General features: G+C 36.5%; 1 protein-coding gene across 3 annotated transcripts in view; it reads right to left on the bottom strand.

Annotated features, from left to right (window-relative positions):
• The window catches only part of RASA2 (RAS p21 protein activator 2), a 46,223-nt gene that overhangs the window by 9,709 nt on the left and 20,301 nt on the right, over positions 1-16,213 (bottom strand). For 2 of the 3 annotated variants that reach the window (XM_052686322.1, XM_052686321.1), the window contains exons 6-15: positions 12,303-12,386; positions 10,411-10,483; positions 9,108-9,184; positions 7,636-7,734; positions 5,958-6,114; positions 4,670-4,818; positions 3,711-3,825; positions 3,201-3,275; positions 2,480-2,603; positions 1,115-1,221 (exon numbers count right to left, since the gene is read on the bottom strand). In XM_052686322.1, coding sequence (XP_052542282.1) covers positions 1,115-1,221; positions 2,480-2,603; positions 3,201-3,275; positions 3,711-3,825; positions 4,670-4,818; positions 5,958-6,114; positions 7,636-7,734; positions 9,108-9,184; positions 10,411-10,483; positions 12,303-12,386 — 1,060 coding nt within the window. Of the gene's footprint in view, positions 1-1,114; positions 1,222-2,479; positions 2,604-3,200; positions 3,276-3,710; positions 3,826-4,669; positions 4,819-5,957; positions 6,115-7,635; positions 7,735-8,230; positions 8,244-9,107; positions 9,185-10,410; positions 10,484-12,302; positions 12,387-16,213 lie in introns of those variants that run through there. The other variant, XM_052686324.1, reaches the window with a different exon arrangement.

Genomic DNA, 16,213 nt, shown 5'->3' with positions numbered 1-16,213 from the left:
CACCTTCATTACATGTCTTCTCCCAAAGAAAAGGAATGCACTTGCTATGCTGTCTTCTAATAGTAAGTGTGATTGTTTTGAAATGTGATTTTTTTTTATTAAATATATGCATTTTTCAACCCACTGCACAATTTAGTGTTATTCACTACCACAAGAATTTAACGTTAGTGCACACAAAAATATTTTTCCGTATGGAACATCTCAGACCCCTCAAATCCCCCAGCTGTTACCAAACACATGTTTCTAAACTATTCAAAACAGAAGACAATAAATTACTGCTGAACAGACAGTATAAATTTTCATAATACAAAGTGAACTTAAAACACTGTAAGACCTTCACCTCATTTAGAACCTCTCTACTTGAATTTTCAGGATTTTTAGGAAAAGCAGCCATAGCAAGGGGCCTCATTGCTGCCTTTAAATTGTACAACACAAGTAATAAATTCCCATCAGCTCTTTTTACTGTAATGAATGGAATAATGTCTAATTAATTTGACATTAAGTAGATTGACATAAATCAATGCAATAACCCAATAAAGATAACCTCTGAAATAAAAGGCTTCATAGATATTTTGTATGTGAAAATAAAATGGTATTTCATTTATTTACACATCACCATCTTTGATTTTTTGTTTGCTTCTTGTTTTTTGTTATGTTCATCTAATTGACAATTTGAAAATTTAAAGTTTGACAACTCTGTGCAACTACTGGACTCCTAGATAAATGTACAGATTGATTACAGACACTTCAATACTTCTGTTTAAGGCAACAAATGAAAATACTCTTTGCAAGTAAAAATGTAATCTGTTAACTTCCATGATGGGAAGAACTAGTGCAATTTGGCTATAGGCCTTAAAAATCCCTCAGTCATCTTGCTGTTCTAATGAAGCAGCACTTCTACGTCATCTGAGAATGCCTCATGAACACTGAGAAATTTGATGCTCAGTTGAACTGCAAACACCTCAGTTCTTTTGGCGAGGCATAGAACTGAAAACATCAACCCAGTAGTGATCTTTCTGCCCAGGAACAAGCACAGTGAAAGTAACTTCTGCCTTGCCAGATAAACAGATCTGACGGATATGAATAAAACAGAACGAAGCTTCACAGAACTTACTGGATGGTGAGGTCGTAAATGAAAAGTATGAGGTGAGACTACGGCTACAGCAAAGAAACGAAGGAACACAAAGCTGCTCACTGCAGAATACTGTACATGAGGGTCATCTGCAGAGAAAAACCATGAAATGTAACATGCACTAAGCTCAATAAGAAATAATGAGACAGTCAACATAAAACTCGTTAAGAAGATAACGTCAGAAAAGACATTTACATCTTAAAGTAGAATAGAAAAATCAATGAAGCACATGAAATGAGAAATGTGGTCATGGGAAAAAGCATTCTACTTCTAATGGAGGATTTATTTCCCTTAGAAGCTCTGTTCTCACAGAACTGGCTCATCAGCTCCACAATTAGGAACAATGAGATCGTCTCAAGCATTCACATACACGCTGTGTTGACTAGATAAGGTTGGGTACATGTTTAACCGAAAGAGAACATACTGTAACAGCTAGCTTTAACAACAAGGCCTATCACATTATTTACAATTAAGACTAATAATTTCATATATATTAACACTGCAAAACAAATGCAGTCAACACATACAAACATCTTCAATTCCAATCCTGAGCCACACAATGCTGTATGTAATTTTGAAGCTCCAAATACTTCAATATTTTGTTTCAGCTTACTGGGTAATATAGTGGGGATGCATTCTTAATCTAAATGACTACTTCAGTCTGATCTCTCTGGCAAGTCATTTGTTTTGAAAGGACTGTTCTAGCCAGAGGAATTTGTGACCCAATTACAGTGATAAATATTAATCAGAGGCAGTACCCAGATAATAAAAATATATTCTTAACTGATGGCCTAATATATGACATTTTAGGCTTACATATCTGACTATTTCACACTCAGCATGTTATACGAATATTAAAATCACAGCAAAAGAATGGAAGTTTCCTAACATTTATCACAGCATTATAAATGCATATTTCATCTATTCTATCTTCTGCAAAGCCTTGACCTGTAAGGTAATAAAGCTTTAACTGGACCCATCAACAAGTCAGCACTTCTGAATTGTAGGTATCTTTCAATTAAATCACTTCCTGCATTATTGGGAAAAAAAAAAAGCAAAAGTATCTATGCTTATGTTGGTGACTTCTTTTTCACTACCATTCTGCAGTGCATCAAAGAATATGCACAGTATCAGAGAACACAGTTCTTGCTGACTGACCACAGTTTCACTATAGCATACAGTCTGACCCAAAAACTAAATACCTGATTGGTAAGGTAAGAAATTCAGAAGTCTTTTGGGAAAAAGCAAAAATTTTAACAGTGCCCATAAGATAACTGCAGAAAAAAAGCATTTCACTGGCAACATCATTTCCAAATGTATTATTACTTTCTAAAAAAGAACACTTACTTGGAAATCTCTTAGCAGCCAGATGCCTCAAAGAATAAAAAACATCACACATTAGGGTAGGGCAACTTATACTTGACCGCACAATTTCACGGAATACTTTGTCTACATAATAGCGTAGATTTTCCTGTAATTATGGAGAAAATGTTATTTTTCAGACCATCAACTATGGCTTTTCCCTGAACACACAACTCTACAACTCTTTTTCCAAACACTGCTCGACTATTCAATTATCCCATTTTAGTACTGCACACCATTTAAGAAGCTTTGTTGTATTAATATGGGATTAATAACATTAACAGATTTTTTAACGATACATTACAACACATAGCAGTATGAAACTACAGATCAAGACATTTTCATGATTTGATAACATAAAACAGTGCATGCCCCATGCATCCCTAGCGAATGTTAGTTTGTGGCAGCTACCGCTGCTTTTTACATAATCCTCCAGTAACAGGCAAGCATCAAGCAAAAGCTCAGTGAAATGTCTTAGAACAGTACTAGTTAGCTATGTCAGCAACTGAATGTATGGAATATTAGTAATCAAAACACCCAATAAACTGATGATCTGGTAATCCTCTAGCTTTTCCTAGTCCATTTGGAAATTGCTTTAAGTTACTCATTTTCAGATATACAGAGGTGCTTTTCAATTTATTTATTTTTTTTTTTTTAATTAGATTTGAGATACCTTAAATTAGAAAAAACAGATTAAGAAACTCACCATATTAGTTTCTACATTATCACCTTCTCTTAATTTGATGGGATCTATTTCACAGGGTTTAGGGGACTCACATATCTGAAATAAACAACACTGTTAAGAATTCCATTTTTCAGAAAGAATGCATGGAAATATACCTTTTAAAACTAGACTGGCCTAGAACTAGGGGTAGAATTCTAAATGGTTCTGAACATAATATTATGCAACAATCATCCTAATTTTATGTATCTGCATTTTTACATGGATCAATTGTATAAAGCATCATACGGGCAATTCGGCACTGTTGGAACAACTGCCACTGACTATTGCCAAGCACCTACAACACAACTGAAAAAGCAACTCCTAACCAATAATTCACAAGCAACTTTGTAACCAATTATTACTCAATTAAATTTTCCTCTAGAATTCCTTCACCTGAATCATTACTGTCACACTGCAAACTAGATGAATGCCCATCAAAGAGACCAGATACTCTACCAGAGTCATGCAAATGGGTTCAGTACAGTAACCTACCTCATCAATAACTGGTTTCAAAGTAACCTTTAGGTAGTGTTTTCCCACTATTTTCATCATTTCATCTACACAGCGAGTTGCTAATGAGTTCCCTCTGAAGATTGTGTTTGCTTCTCTGTAAGAAAATAATTGATGTGGGGAAAAACAAACTCAGGTACAACAGCGTGTAATATTTTTTCCTGCTATTATGTTTTTAAAAACATCTCATCATATATTTCAGCCAGGAATTTCGGAACCTAGGAACCCAGGCCCATCATGATGGCACCCAGTGAACAGAAAGAATAAATAACAATAGCTACTAGCAAAACAAGGAACAAATAAAAATTGCAAGGAAAAGTCTGAGAAATTCTAGACAAAGGAAGATATAATTCAGTGTTGAATGTGAGAGAAAACAAATAGAGAAAATTCCCCAAATAATGAAGACTTGTACCTGACTGATATACTACTACTTCTCCAGTGCTCCTGGTTCAGAAATTTAAAGCTACACTGACAAACTCAATCAAAATATACTTCATTTAAGATTGTGTTATAGCTGTTCCTTACAGTTGTGCAAAATAAGCCTTTCTAGTCTAATTAATTAGATTAGTTAATCTCCAGTTATAGTTAAAAATATGACAAAGGAATGTGTGTACCAAAACGCAATATAAAAAATTTATTTTCCCACAAGTCATTTCTTTCAACACAGCTGAACTGTTTTATCTTAAATTGAACCTTGCTTAAGTCAGCTTTGAAATGAACCATGCCGTGGTGATAAAATCCCCTCTGCGGACATAACTCTGTGCCTCAGAAGCCACTACTCAGGTCTACTTCATTTATCTCCTAACCACAGAGATCACCCTACAGGTTTTACATGAGATAATTAGATCTGACATGGTCATTTATCAGTGTTGTATCGTTAAGTCCTGCGGAAATACAAACAATTTTACAAGACATGAAATAACTTGATGTGGAATACATACTGAGTGTCCTTCAGATCTAGTTCTGCCACTGCAGCAACAAATGGAACTAGCTTATGGTGGTGTAGTAGCAAGCGTACAAGAGGCAGAACAGCATCATACTTGTCTCGACAAACTTCACATAGTATATAGGCAGCAGATGCAGAAATTGGCTGTGGAAAAGCAGAACAAAAAAATCGTGAGGGAAGCACTTAAGTGCTCTTCTCACATGTGGTAAAGTACAGATTGAGTCAAATCGAGCTAGATTACAGATGAGCCTCTCAACAGAAAGCTTCAATGTTTGCTATGGAAATTATAAGTTTCCATTCTCTTGAAATATTTAATTCAAAATTGATTATTATCAACTCTATACTTAACATTAAGAATAAAATTCACCTTCTCTACTCTCCCAAGAGGATAAGAACACAGCTTTGTCCCAGAGACAGAAAGAGGCAGTCAGCAGCTGTACAACTATAAGCCATATACCTTTGCAGGACTTTCTATACTGTAGTTGTAAGTTACAGCTTCCACACTCATTAAGCGTTGTTTCCATTATAAAGCTGTGAATTTTAATGCAAAACTAATAAAGTACTTAAGCCAAAAAGCCACCATCTGCCAGTGAGCTGTGTCCAGCTCTTCCTGAATTCCAGTGAATTAGTATTTGAATGTTGGCTAGCAAAAGTTTTTGTAGGTTTGCTTCCATTTTACCTTCCTTTTCCCTGCTAATACTTCATCAATACTGAAATGAACAAATGACATAAGACCAAGGAATATAAAGCCTTCTAACTGTCATTTAATTCCTGGCTCATGATGCTTTGCTATCTACTGCACTTGTTGCTTTGTCACCGTATCCAAGTGAAAAATCCAGTTATGCTTATTAATACATTGGACTAGATTAAAGCAATCCAGAAGAGGTGGAATTAGAAAAAAGTTCTAAAGCAGACCATTTTTAGCAAAGGTGATTATAGACAACTTCTGCGCCAATGAGTCTATGTCCATGGAAAACCTCTAAATGCAGGGGCTGAAAACAGCCAATGGGAGAAGACAATGTTGAAAAGAGCAATCAATACACAAGAATTACTTCTAGTCACACAGCACCACTTACTTCACTGTCTTTGCTGGTTCTTTTAAAATAGACAATTTTGGTAATTTGGAACACAAAGTGTTCTGCAAGTTGCTCAGTGAGTTCTGACAAAAGTACTGCAAAGAAATACAGAAACTCTAGCTTTGCATATTTCCACATGTGGTCTCATACAGGACTGCATAATCCATTTTAAGTCTTCATTTGAGAAGTCATTTTCAACAGAAGTACCTGAACATCTGATGATTTTAGCAGCAAGTTTCTTAGAGAAGCGTAGTATTCAGACGGAAGTACGCAGTCTTCAGTATAACAAATATTTAGTCTAAGTGATCCCAAATCATCAGTTTTAGAAGACTTGTTACCATTTTCTCTTGGTTGAAGTAAGTACCTGAAAAAAAAAAAAAAAAGAGGTAATTATAATGTTAGTAAAATTGATGAAATTTAAATCTCAATATTTTAGAATAATGCAAAATACCACATAGAACTATTTCAGTAACACAAGAACCCAGTCTGACAATTGGCAATAAAATTCACAGTAAGAAAACCTGAGACAAAAGAAAAAAAGGAGCAGTTCATGCATCTTCAGCACATAATAGAACTTATACTTACTATTCTTGTGCCTTCCCACAGAATAGATTTCCCATACCTCAATTAGGATACGTGCTCTTTTCCTACTTCAGATACATTTAAATCAATTTTTCTTTGACTTCTGCTGTAGTACAATTTCATTCCAACAGGAGGTGCAGTCCCACAAAAAAAATTTTAACAGCTTGTGGCACCATAGAATAATTTCACCATTTGGCTGTCCAACTTCAAATATTTCATGATCACGTATACTTTACTTAGACAATCAGGAGACTGGATTTTTTTCTTCCTAATACTCAGATGCATTGCCTTGAAGGCACGCCAACACAACGCACAACTAATTTACAAGGAATGCCTCGACAGCATGGATCAGGCTTATTTTTCCAATACTTAGTACTAGTGATGCTGCTTTATATTCTGTAGTCCCATTGCATTTCAAAACATTTCATGTAAATTAGTAATAAAAACAGAAAAAGTGCTTCTAGATCACAGACTGATGTCTATAAGCAGGTTATAATTGGATTAGGGGGATCTTCATGTGCAAAGTACACATACAAAGTATATTAGCAAATAGAAGGCTCTCTACACTTCAAGTCTAGTGTGCATGAGCCATGTCCAATTCAAAAAGCTATACAAACACACTATGTGGCAGTAAGTCCATGCTAAGGCAACTTTTCTCTTGTCATGCTTTCAAGTGAGGTATGTCATTATGTTGGTATGGTCAGGTGGCTTTTGATCAGCTCAGAGTGCTGGACAATCAAGTCCGAATCTTGTTTTTTTCACTTAGTGTATTGCAAAATACTGACATGGGCATTTATCACATTTAGAATCATACTCAAATGCTAAGATTAAAGCCGTAGATATATCAAAGTTGAACTCTAAGATGTGGATACTGTCTGACTTTTCAGTCATTCTGGAAAGCTAACAAATTTAATTACAAGTGATGCAGTTCTGAGAAGTTCCAGGTTTTCTGGTTAATCTGAAAATCATATACAGATCACTAAAATTCAGCAAGCTGACAGACAGCTATATTCAGCCTTCCTTTTCTTTACTCTCTGCACTTTCCACTGAAATACATTACATATTTAGCAGGAGTAGACAGACTGGCAAAACGGAAGAGGTACATGAACCCTCTGGTAAGGTTAATACATTCAGCAAGAAAATGCTCCCTGTCGTGTACAAAATTGTAATCTTATTCAGATGAACCAGACTACTGCAATTCAAGCAGGATAATGTAGTCCAATGAAAAATAAGAATAAAACATCTTTGCAAGGGAAGATAGGCAGCATAGAATTAAATTAACTTCTGAGCCATTATTTCTCACCATGCTTGAAAGGAATCATTTCTTAACACCTTCACAGGAACTTTAATTTCTCCTAGGAAGATATCTTGTACCAAATTTCCATTGTTCCATAGGTCCACCCTGAAAATAATAACAGGACTTATTTGTTTTTCCTCCCCAGAGAAATAAAAAACTTCAGTTAACAGCACTAATCCACATGCACACAGGCAAGAAATGTTAGAAATCTCACTCCATTCTAATTAAAGCAAGAGAAATCAAACAAGTGGCTTATTAATCCATAAACAATAAACAAATGGTGAAAGTTAGGCTTGCAAACCTCCCATCAGTAAAAAAAAAAATAAAATAAAACAGTGCTATAGGCAACATGTATTCTGAGCAATCTCCACCCCCAAAATTGAGTCTTCTCAAATAATTCAAGTGAATATTTTACCTGACAGATTTACACATCCCTATCTAATTGCTACAACTGGGCACACTGCAACGCCACACCGACACATGCGCATGTTTTCCCAAAGAGCAGCATGTATATTTACAATCTTAAAAGGGAATCAGACTCCAGACATGCACACTGGGTTGTTTTATTGTTTGCGGTTGGTTTTTTTCTATTACTTCTTACCTCGCTGACATTTCTGAAAGATGTTAAGAAGAACAAAAAAATTAATACTAGATTTGTTGGGGCATGACTACTTTTCTAAGTATATTTGCATATATATTGATATAAACAATACTAATTGAGATACTCTCGAAGCTAATAGTTAAAAATGCACAAACTTAGTTCTATAGTGGCTATTAGAAATAACCACTAAATTCTCCTGGTGCCTTTTAGGAAACTTACGCAAGCCTTGAAGATTTTATCATTCAGCAAATCTAGTGCATGAACATGCATGAGTACGATAAAGAAAAGAGGTTGAGCACTGGAGCATTTGACTGCTCTAACTACACCGAGAAGATACAGACTGACGTGCTGTGAGGGTAAAGACGCACAAAAAAAGTATACTTTGAACTGTTCTTTGCACTTGCAAGGAAAAAGCGAAACAAACATTTATTTAACAAGGAACACGAAACCCTGAGAAGTTCTTAAGAGGCTTTTCTCTCTTTTTCTAAACATACAGCTAACTGCACTTGAAACCAAAAGCAAACATCAGGTATGCTTTTATCGTCCAAGTTCTGTAATCGGTATTCTGCCCAAACCAGTATCCGCAGGAGGTCCTCTTTAAGCCTCTTTACCCACAGATACAGGAAAGAAGTTGAGGCCACTAGATGAACTATCATTACATTACAAAAAAAACCAACTAACCAAAAACTCAAAGTCCTGATTGATAATCCAAACTCCTTCAGTAATCAACATGCTACAAAACTTAGATAATTTCCTATGTTTGAAGGATTGTTAGTACAAATCTAAGCAGCAATTCTCTAGAGCTACTCCACAGTATGATAGCTTCTATTGTATCAAATTACAATATTTAATTGTAGTAATAACCTACTGAACTTACCTGACTTCCAGTTTCTCAATATCTTCTTCTTCCACTTGAAACTGGGACTTTTTGGTATAACTGCTGGACCTCGTTACCTGCAAGTAAAATCCTCCTATTAACATACTATCTACTATTGTATTATATTAGTAGAAAGAAATAAGCAAGGAAACCTTGAGTCTAACAGTGGTATATAATAACTAATTCCTTTAAAAAAAAAATGTTCAGTTCACCAAACAAGTTGGTTTTGAACAGAAAGGAAAATAATGGAACAAAATTTCACACTGGGGTCTGATGAGGGCTGGCTGAGATCTAGGGGAACTACAGTACTGATCTGAAAAAAAAAGAAAAAAAAAATCAAGAGGAAGTATAGCATTAAACTGCAAAGAAGCTCAATGGCTTCATCATGAGCCAGAAGAAAGCACTGAAGTGAGCTGAAATGTTTAAGAAAACAACAAATAAACCCAATTTTCTTGCCCTACTTACACCACCCTCTTACTTTTGTTCTCTTCTCATTTCTGGACTGATGGATGGCACTCCCAGTTTAACCCCAAGAAATCAAGAAAACACTACAGTGGTGCTTCTTGATCACAGTTTTATCCAAATATCTTACTTCTAAAAAAAAGATGCTCAGTATCTTAGGTAGGTCAAGTAAAACACATGCAATATGTGTTACTCCACACATAAGCAAGGATTTTTTTAGTGAAGGCATACAGCAGGATTAGGATCTATATAAACACAGGAAATTATACTAAACTTGAGGCACAAGTTCTACTACTTTCAACAGTCAAATGAATAGTACTGTATCCTTACATGCAAATGTAGTATTTCATTACAGATAAAAAATCAATTTTGGCTTCTGTGGGGCAAACTCAAGAGGAGGTAAAATCAAATTCTAAAAAAACTAACTTGTTCTTTTAATCAAATCATGAAACATGCTTTTTTCTTTTAATAATCACTACATTATTTCATTAAGGAAATAAGATCATAATTGTTTGTTTTTGGTCTTTAAACATTTTCAAGAGCATTGAGCCTAAGTTGAATTCCACAGGACAGGGTTAAGTTCAGACAGAACTCTGATGGCAGCAAATGCTATATTAAGTTACTAAGGATAGTAAGTTACCTTCACAGGTGCTTACAAGGAGAATGTTACTGGCTGGCAGTCCCAAGCAACATAAGCCTGTCATTCAACCTGAGGGGCTAGTAAAGGCTCCTTCATGTGCTCGAACAGAGCCTTCTGCTTCTATACTGCTACACATTGTTCCTTCAAATTGTTTGAAATATTGCACAAAACAGACAAACAGAATGCCACACAAAAAGTTACCTCAAAATAAAACGTTTCGTTAAACTGTGGATTGCTTGTTTTCTTCTTCACTTTCGTCTTCTTTTGGTCATTCCTGTTCCAATGAGGTATTTTTTATTTAAAAACCAGAAACAACTTAAGCACACAATTATAAACATATTCTTGTCACGAAGAGCCTCTGCATTTAAGTTTAAAGTTTTTTTGTGTCATTTTAGAGTTCACTGGTTAATGAAGAAATCCTTTATTTAATTATATCTTCACGTACAATCTGAGATGTTAAATTCAAGCCCCTACATTTAGCCATGTATCTCTTCAGCCCAAGTAGATGGCCCATTTCACATCTACACCTTGCATGAATTGAGTACAATGTGCCAACAATTCTTGAAGCATTTCAAACTTAAATTTGAAGACAATTTCTTTACCACTGCCTGCAAGTTGTGAGCATAGTTTTCCTGGTCTTGTTCAACTGCGGAGTTCTGCCAGGTTCTTTACAGACCGAGGCTGATACCAAGCCACTGAATGTTTGCCTTGCAAGAAACCTCTGTTAATGCTGGATGCTAAGCAGTGTCAGGGCAAATAAAACAAATACTCCCCACTTCCTCCTGGTTTATATAAGTAAAACAGATTTTTAATTTTAAGTGCTTATAAAAGAATGAAGTCTTATTTAGCTAGCAACAGACTATGATAGTACAAAATTGGTATATAAAAGGAACAAATAAAAAATGTGGGTGAAGAAAAACAGCAAACAAAGAAAAGAAACTGTCTCCTAGCCAGTCAGCCAACTGTTTTCACATATGGGCACTACCCATATAAATATTCTGCTCATGGTATGTGAGTCACATGCATGAGACTGGAAAATCTTAACTTCCCAAGTTCTGTCAGATTTGCACATATATTCCCATACCAACAGGATAAATATTGTGTGAGTTCAGTCTGTATCACAGGACTCATGCAGAAGACAATAGTCAATTTACTTTCTTTGACTGTCAACAGCATTCTTCTTAAGTATAATGACTGAATCTCACTAGTTCTCTTCACAAATTTGACATGAAAAAAATAACACCACCTAAAAAAATTTTTTTTACATCCTTTACCAAGAAGGAAAAAACATCCCATCATCCTATTCATTCACTTAGATCTTACTCAGGGTCACTTCTTCAAAAGTACTTAACACCCACAAGCTTAACATTAGAGGTCTGATGCTGTGCTCAAAGTGACAACTCCCCTGCACCATGAAGAACGGGTGAATTTAGGCCTGAGGCAGCAGAAAAGAAACAACTGAGAGCTAGCTTAGGTTAAATGTTATTGGAACTTGTGGATCGTGAATGCATGATATGAGATCTTCATAAATGAAAAACCCCAACATCTATTCAGGATTACTTATTTAAGAAGTGGGAGTAAGCTGAATACTTGGAAAGTGTCATCCAGAAAGCACTGGCACTACATAGGTTTCACCAGAACCTCTATTTTCTTGCTCTCTCCCAATTCCCAAGCATTTGCTGCAAAGAAATTCACAAATAAAGAAAAATAAGAAACATAAGGTGAGTGGGCAAATAGCTATATTCAAGAGCTTGATTAAAACTAATAGAAAGTACAGTAAAGATATAAAGAAGCTGATCCAGATGGTCTAGAAATGGAGAGGCCTGAAGAAAATGGGGGACAAGAGGTTCTTGGCTTGCATTGGTCACTCACAGAGATCAAATATCTTTATGATCTTGGAAGCACAGCTGGGAAGGAAAGAACATAGTAACAGTGAAAATAGGATGTACACAGAAAGCATTAAGGTTTTTCTGAAACAAGTCATCTCATTTCAAAACCTACTTATTCAACACTTTTTGTTTAAAACTTATTGCTTTATTTTCAGTTTAAGATCACACCATTTTAGATTAATTTCTTATTATATGAAACATTACCTGGAAGGACCCACAAGAGAGACAGTTGCATAAGGGTCACAATTCTGTCCGTTTATAAGAGGCAACCCATGGCACTCCTTTATACTAAAAGAAAAAGGCAATCAGAAAGAGCAGATCAATTTATTTGGGTTATAAAATACATGTAATGCAAGAAGTCCTTTTTAAAAAACATTTTTCCAGTCCTGTCCTATTTTACAGCATATAATTCAACGTAGATTGTAGCTACAGATTTGTGGGTGATAACAAAAGGTAGTAATACTCAAGCACACAGTCAGATTTCAGAAGCTCTGTGTGGACAAGATTCTTGGAATTTCCTCAGAAAAGCAAAACAAAAAACCAGCAGTCCAGCATCACACATTCATGGCAAAACTCCAACTAAAACAATACACCCATGTTAAGGGAAACTGCAGACTTCATTAGTTTTTAAATTTGATTTATGAAGGCCCACAAAATCTATTGGCCTCATCCACAATAGTAGCAACTATATTTGTAAGCATTAGCATCCAAAACCAATAGTGATAGTTGGAGCATATCTTGGTTTCATCCATACTATCCAGCTGCAGGAGGAAAAACAGTTTACCCTTGAAATTATACTTGAAGAATTTCCAAACACTTTTCTCAACAGCATATGATCAAGGGTAAGCTGCCCTTTTAAAAAGGCTGTTTTCTTCCATTAATGCTTATAACACATTGATGATTAAGAGGTAAAAAGGTGCAATGTCCATCACTCCTGATACGAAAGGACAGGATGATTATCAAATTGTTTTCTGGATCAGCTTTGCAACCTTTTTGAATCACCACAGAAGCAACATGATTAGCAGCAGAGCTGTGCCTGCAAGCCAGTGTGGTATACCTTCAGATGCTGCCCAAATATGAGTATTAGCTATAAACAGTTGAAACAACAGAAGTAAACCAAAACAGTTTGCAAACTTGGAGCAAAAACTTTCCAGCAAAACAATAATAAAAATAAATTTTGGTCGTATAATTAGCCAGTTTGAGAAAAAAAGATCTACATCGTTTACAAAGAGAATAAACTGCTCTAAATTCATGTGAGTAATGGAATACATATTCTAAGAACTACAACGTGGAGTTTGGGGTTACACAGTAGTTTGTAACACAACCGAAAGCACAAAGTTTAAGGAAGCTGCAGTGGTTAAACGCTGTTAAGTAAATGTCTCCTCTGTGTAGAAAAACAACGTCAGAAGACCAACAGGAGTTCTAAGCTCAAACACAAGCTGAGAAGAAATGGATACTAACACCTCTGTGCTGCCTCAGAACTCCACCCTCTTGCAGCATGCACTATCATAAACCACTCGCTATTCTCCTCCGAAAAGTCCCTTTGTCTTGGCCACTTCAGGGAACATCTAGTGCTGAGCCACCACACAATCATTTGTTATTTTTCCTCCAGTTCATAAGCACGCGGCCCTCAGCATTTCAATAATTTTTGAATCACAATGAACCCTACAGTGATTACAAGCCCACCATTTAAAGGGGATCTTGAAACATCCAGTTGTTTCATAAGCATTAATTGATTCCTCCTCCAACACATACATGACATAGAAGAGTGCTGACAAAATCAAACTGTCTAAACTTCGCTATTTTGAAGTAGCTGATGGAGGTGGCTACCACTTGATCTTTCCAACTATTAGGCATTTTGTAACACTAAATGTATTTCTAAAGTGTATTAAACTAAATGTTACAACACTGTGTTTGTTTAGAGCAAGTGCAGAATGGTAAGTCAGCCTCATCTGACCCTCAGAGGAAACTGATGGTGGATCAACTCAGAGTGGATAGAATTCAACTATTTCAGTGAAATTTCTCTTCATGCAGCCTGGTGTTCAAACTCTGTAGCAAACAGACACAAGCAGCTACAGAGAGCAGATTTCTCAACGTAAGAAGTTCCTAACTCCTTTCCTGATCAATGTATGACCCGCACCTGGATTTCCAGCAAGCAGGAAAACATTCTCCTGGCAGCTACACAACTGCACAATAGAACTAGAATGTCCAGATTCATCATCCAGAACTGTCCCTTCAAGCTAATTTCATACTGCAATCGGTCTCCTGTGTAGGCAGGCAGTTGCAGCCTTTTCTTTCCTCCTGCTGCCCAAGCCCCAGCTGAACTGCAAGCTACAGCTCAGACAGCCTGCCTTGTTCTCATACCTTAAAAAAAAAAATAACAAACCTACTACCAGCCCAGTTCCACTAACAACACTCAGCACTCCCAAACCTCTCCTCCTCCAACCCAGCAAGCTCAGAATTTGTTCCAAATTTTATGTAACCTCTTCTGCTTCCAACTCTCAGTCTAAGTAAGCTAGTCCACCATGACCATCCCTTCTCCTGGGGTGCCCAGAGCCTGCTACAGGCACTTCAACTCACAGTACAGCTAAGTCATCCCAGCTACACATAGATGGAGGATCCCTCTTCTTCTCTGGCTTCTGCCTTACTCCAATCACCAATGCTAAGTTTGTTTACTAATCTTACAGAAAACTATTCAGCTTTTGAGCCAGTTTTCAGTCAGATTAGCAGCTTGAATTAGCCTAGTCACAAACGATCTCTCAAGCTCCAAAGGCAGTGAAAGGCAAGTAGCTGTTATGGGTAGGAAGCCATTACATCAACTCAGCAGTACCACAGTGGCTTTTTACTCCCTCGGGGCTGAATATTGCAGATATTTCTAAGGTCCTAAACAATGCCTAGCAAACTTTTTTTTTTTTTTTTTTTAATAAGATATTTGGAGCAATTCAGTTAGAGCAGGCTTACAGAAACGTGCAATCCCCCCCCCCCCCCCCCCCCCCTCAAGTTTAGCAGTGAGCAAATCTCATGCTAGCAACATGCTCTCAACCACCAGATACCAACATGCTACAGCTACAGCCCTCTGGGACAAAAAAAAAGAAGCCTTGGACCAATCAAGTAAGAAAATAACAGCAAATGCATATTCCTATTCTGACAATCCTCATAAAACTATTTCCAGCATGGGGTAAATACTTACCTTTAACAAATGCTTTTGTCTATCTATGCTAACAACAGCTATTGTCATTTAAAAGGCAGAAAAACTTTGAGCTTAATGAAATGGACAAGAATATAAAAGGCCTTTCATTTTGTCTTTTAAGCTACTACATTATTACATAAAGACTAAGGAACAGGTACAAGTGACTGATCAGTCACACTACACATAGGTAGTTTGGTATGTAAGGGCAGTTTTAATACAGGAAATATGAGCCTTTTAGATACAAATGTGTATAGACTCAGCTCTTAAGATTGAAATAAGTCCTTGAAAAGAACCAGCCTACAACAAACCCCTTCAATAACGACAGAGGAAATCTGTACCTCTGCCATTCAAGCCAACTGAAGCCTTCCAAGTGCAAAAACTGAATAGCTACACCCATTAGGATTTGTACATTTCCTAAATGTTGTTATGGTCCCTACAAAGAGCAGATATTACATTAACAGAATAGTAATAAAGTGACATTTCAATTGGAGATACTATACTGTATAATTGATTTACAAATGTAAATGCCAGAAAAGGCAATATAGCCACAATAAGCTACTTCTGCCTTTCAGTTATATTAGCATTGTAAAGATGAAACTGTTTCTTTCAGAGTTAAAAGTCAGGCTAACATACAAAAGGCAAACACCACCGCTCAAAATCTGGCAAAAAAAACTACATCCAAGTATCATTTGTTTCAGCAGGAGCAAATAAGCAAACAATGGCTGTTTGGCTGTTGGTTTTTTTTCCACAGGCTCCAGATAAGGGGAGGTGCACACACGTATTTTTGACATGTGCCACTGTACGCAGCACTGCGGTTTTGAAAAAATGAGCACGCGTTGAGTCAGCAGTGAATCCACTGCGTCATCCTGCTCCCCTCCTCATTCACACAGCCAACAAGGAAACAACCAGAGACAGAGACAAAACA

The sequence above is a fragment of the Tympanuchus pallidicinctus genome, unplaced genomic scaffold (genome assembly GCF_026119805.1).
Source record: "Tympanuchus pallidicinctus isolate F22 unplaced genomic scaffold, pur_lepc_1.0 scaffold22, whole genome shotgun sequence".
In the NCBI taxonomy this organism is placed as follows: Eukaryota; Metazoa; Chordata; class Aves; order Galliformes; family Phasianidae; genus Tympanuchus; species Tympanuchus pallidicinctus.
The sequence above is the reverse complement of the archived record's forward strand: the minus strand, read 5'-3'. Positions and strand labels throughout refer to the sequence as shown.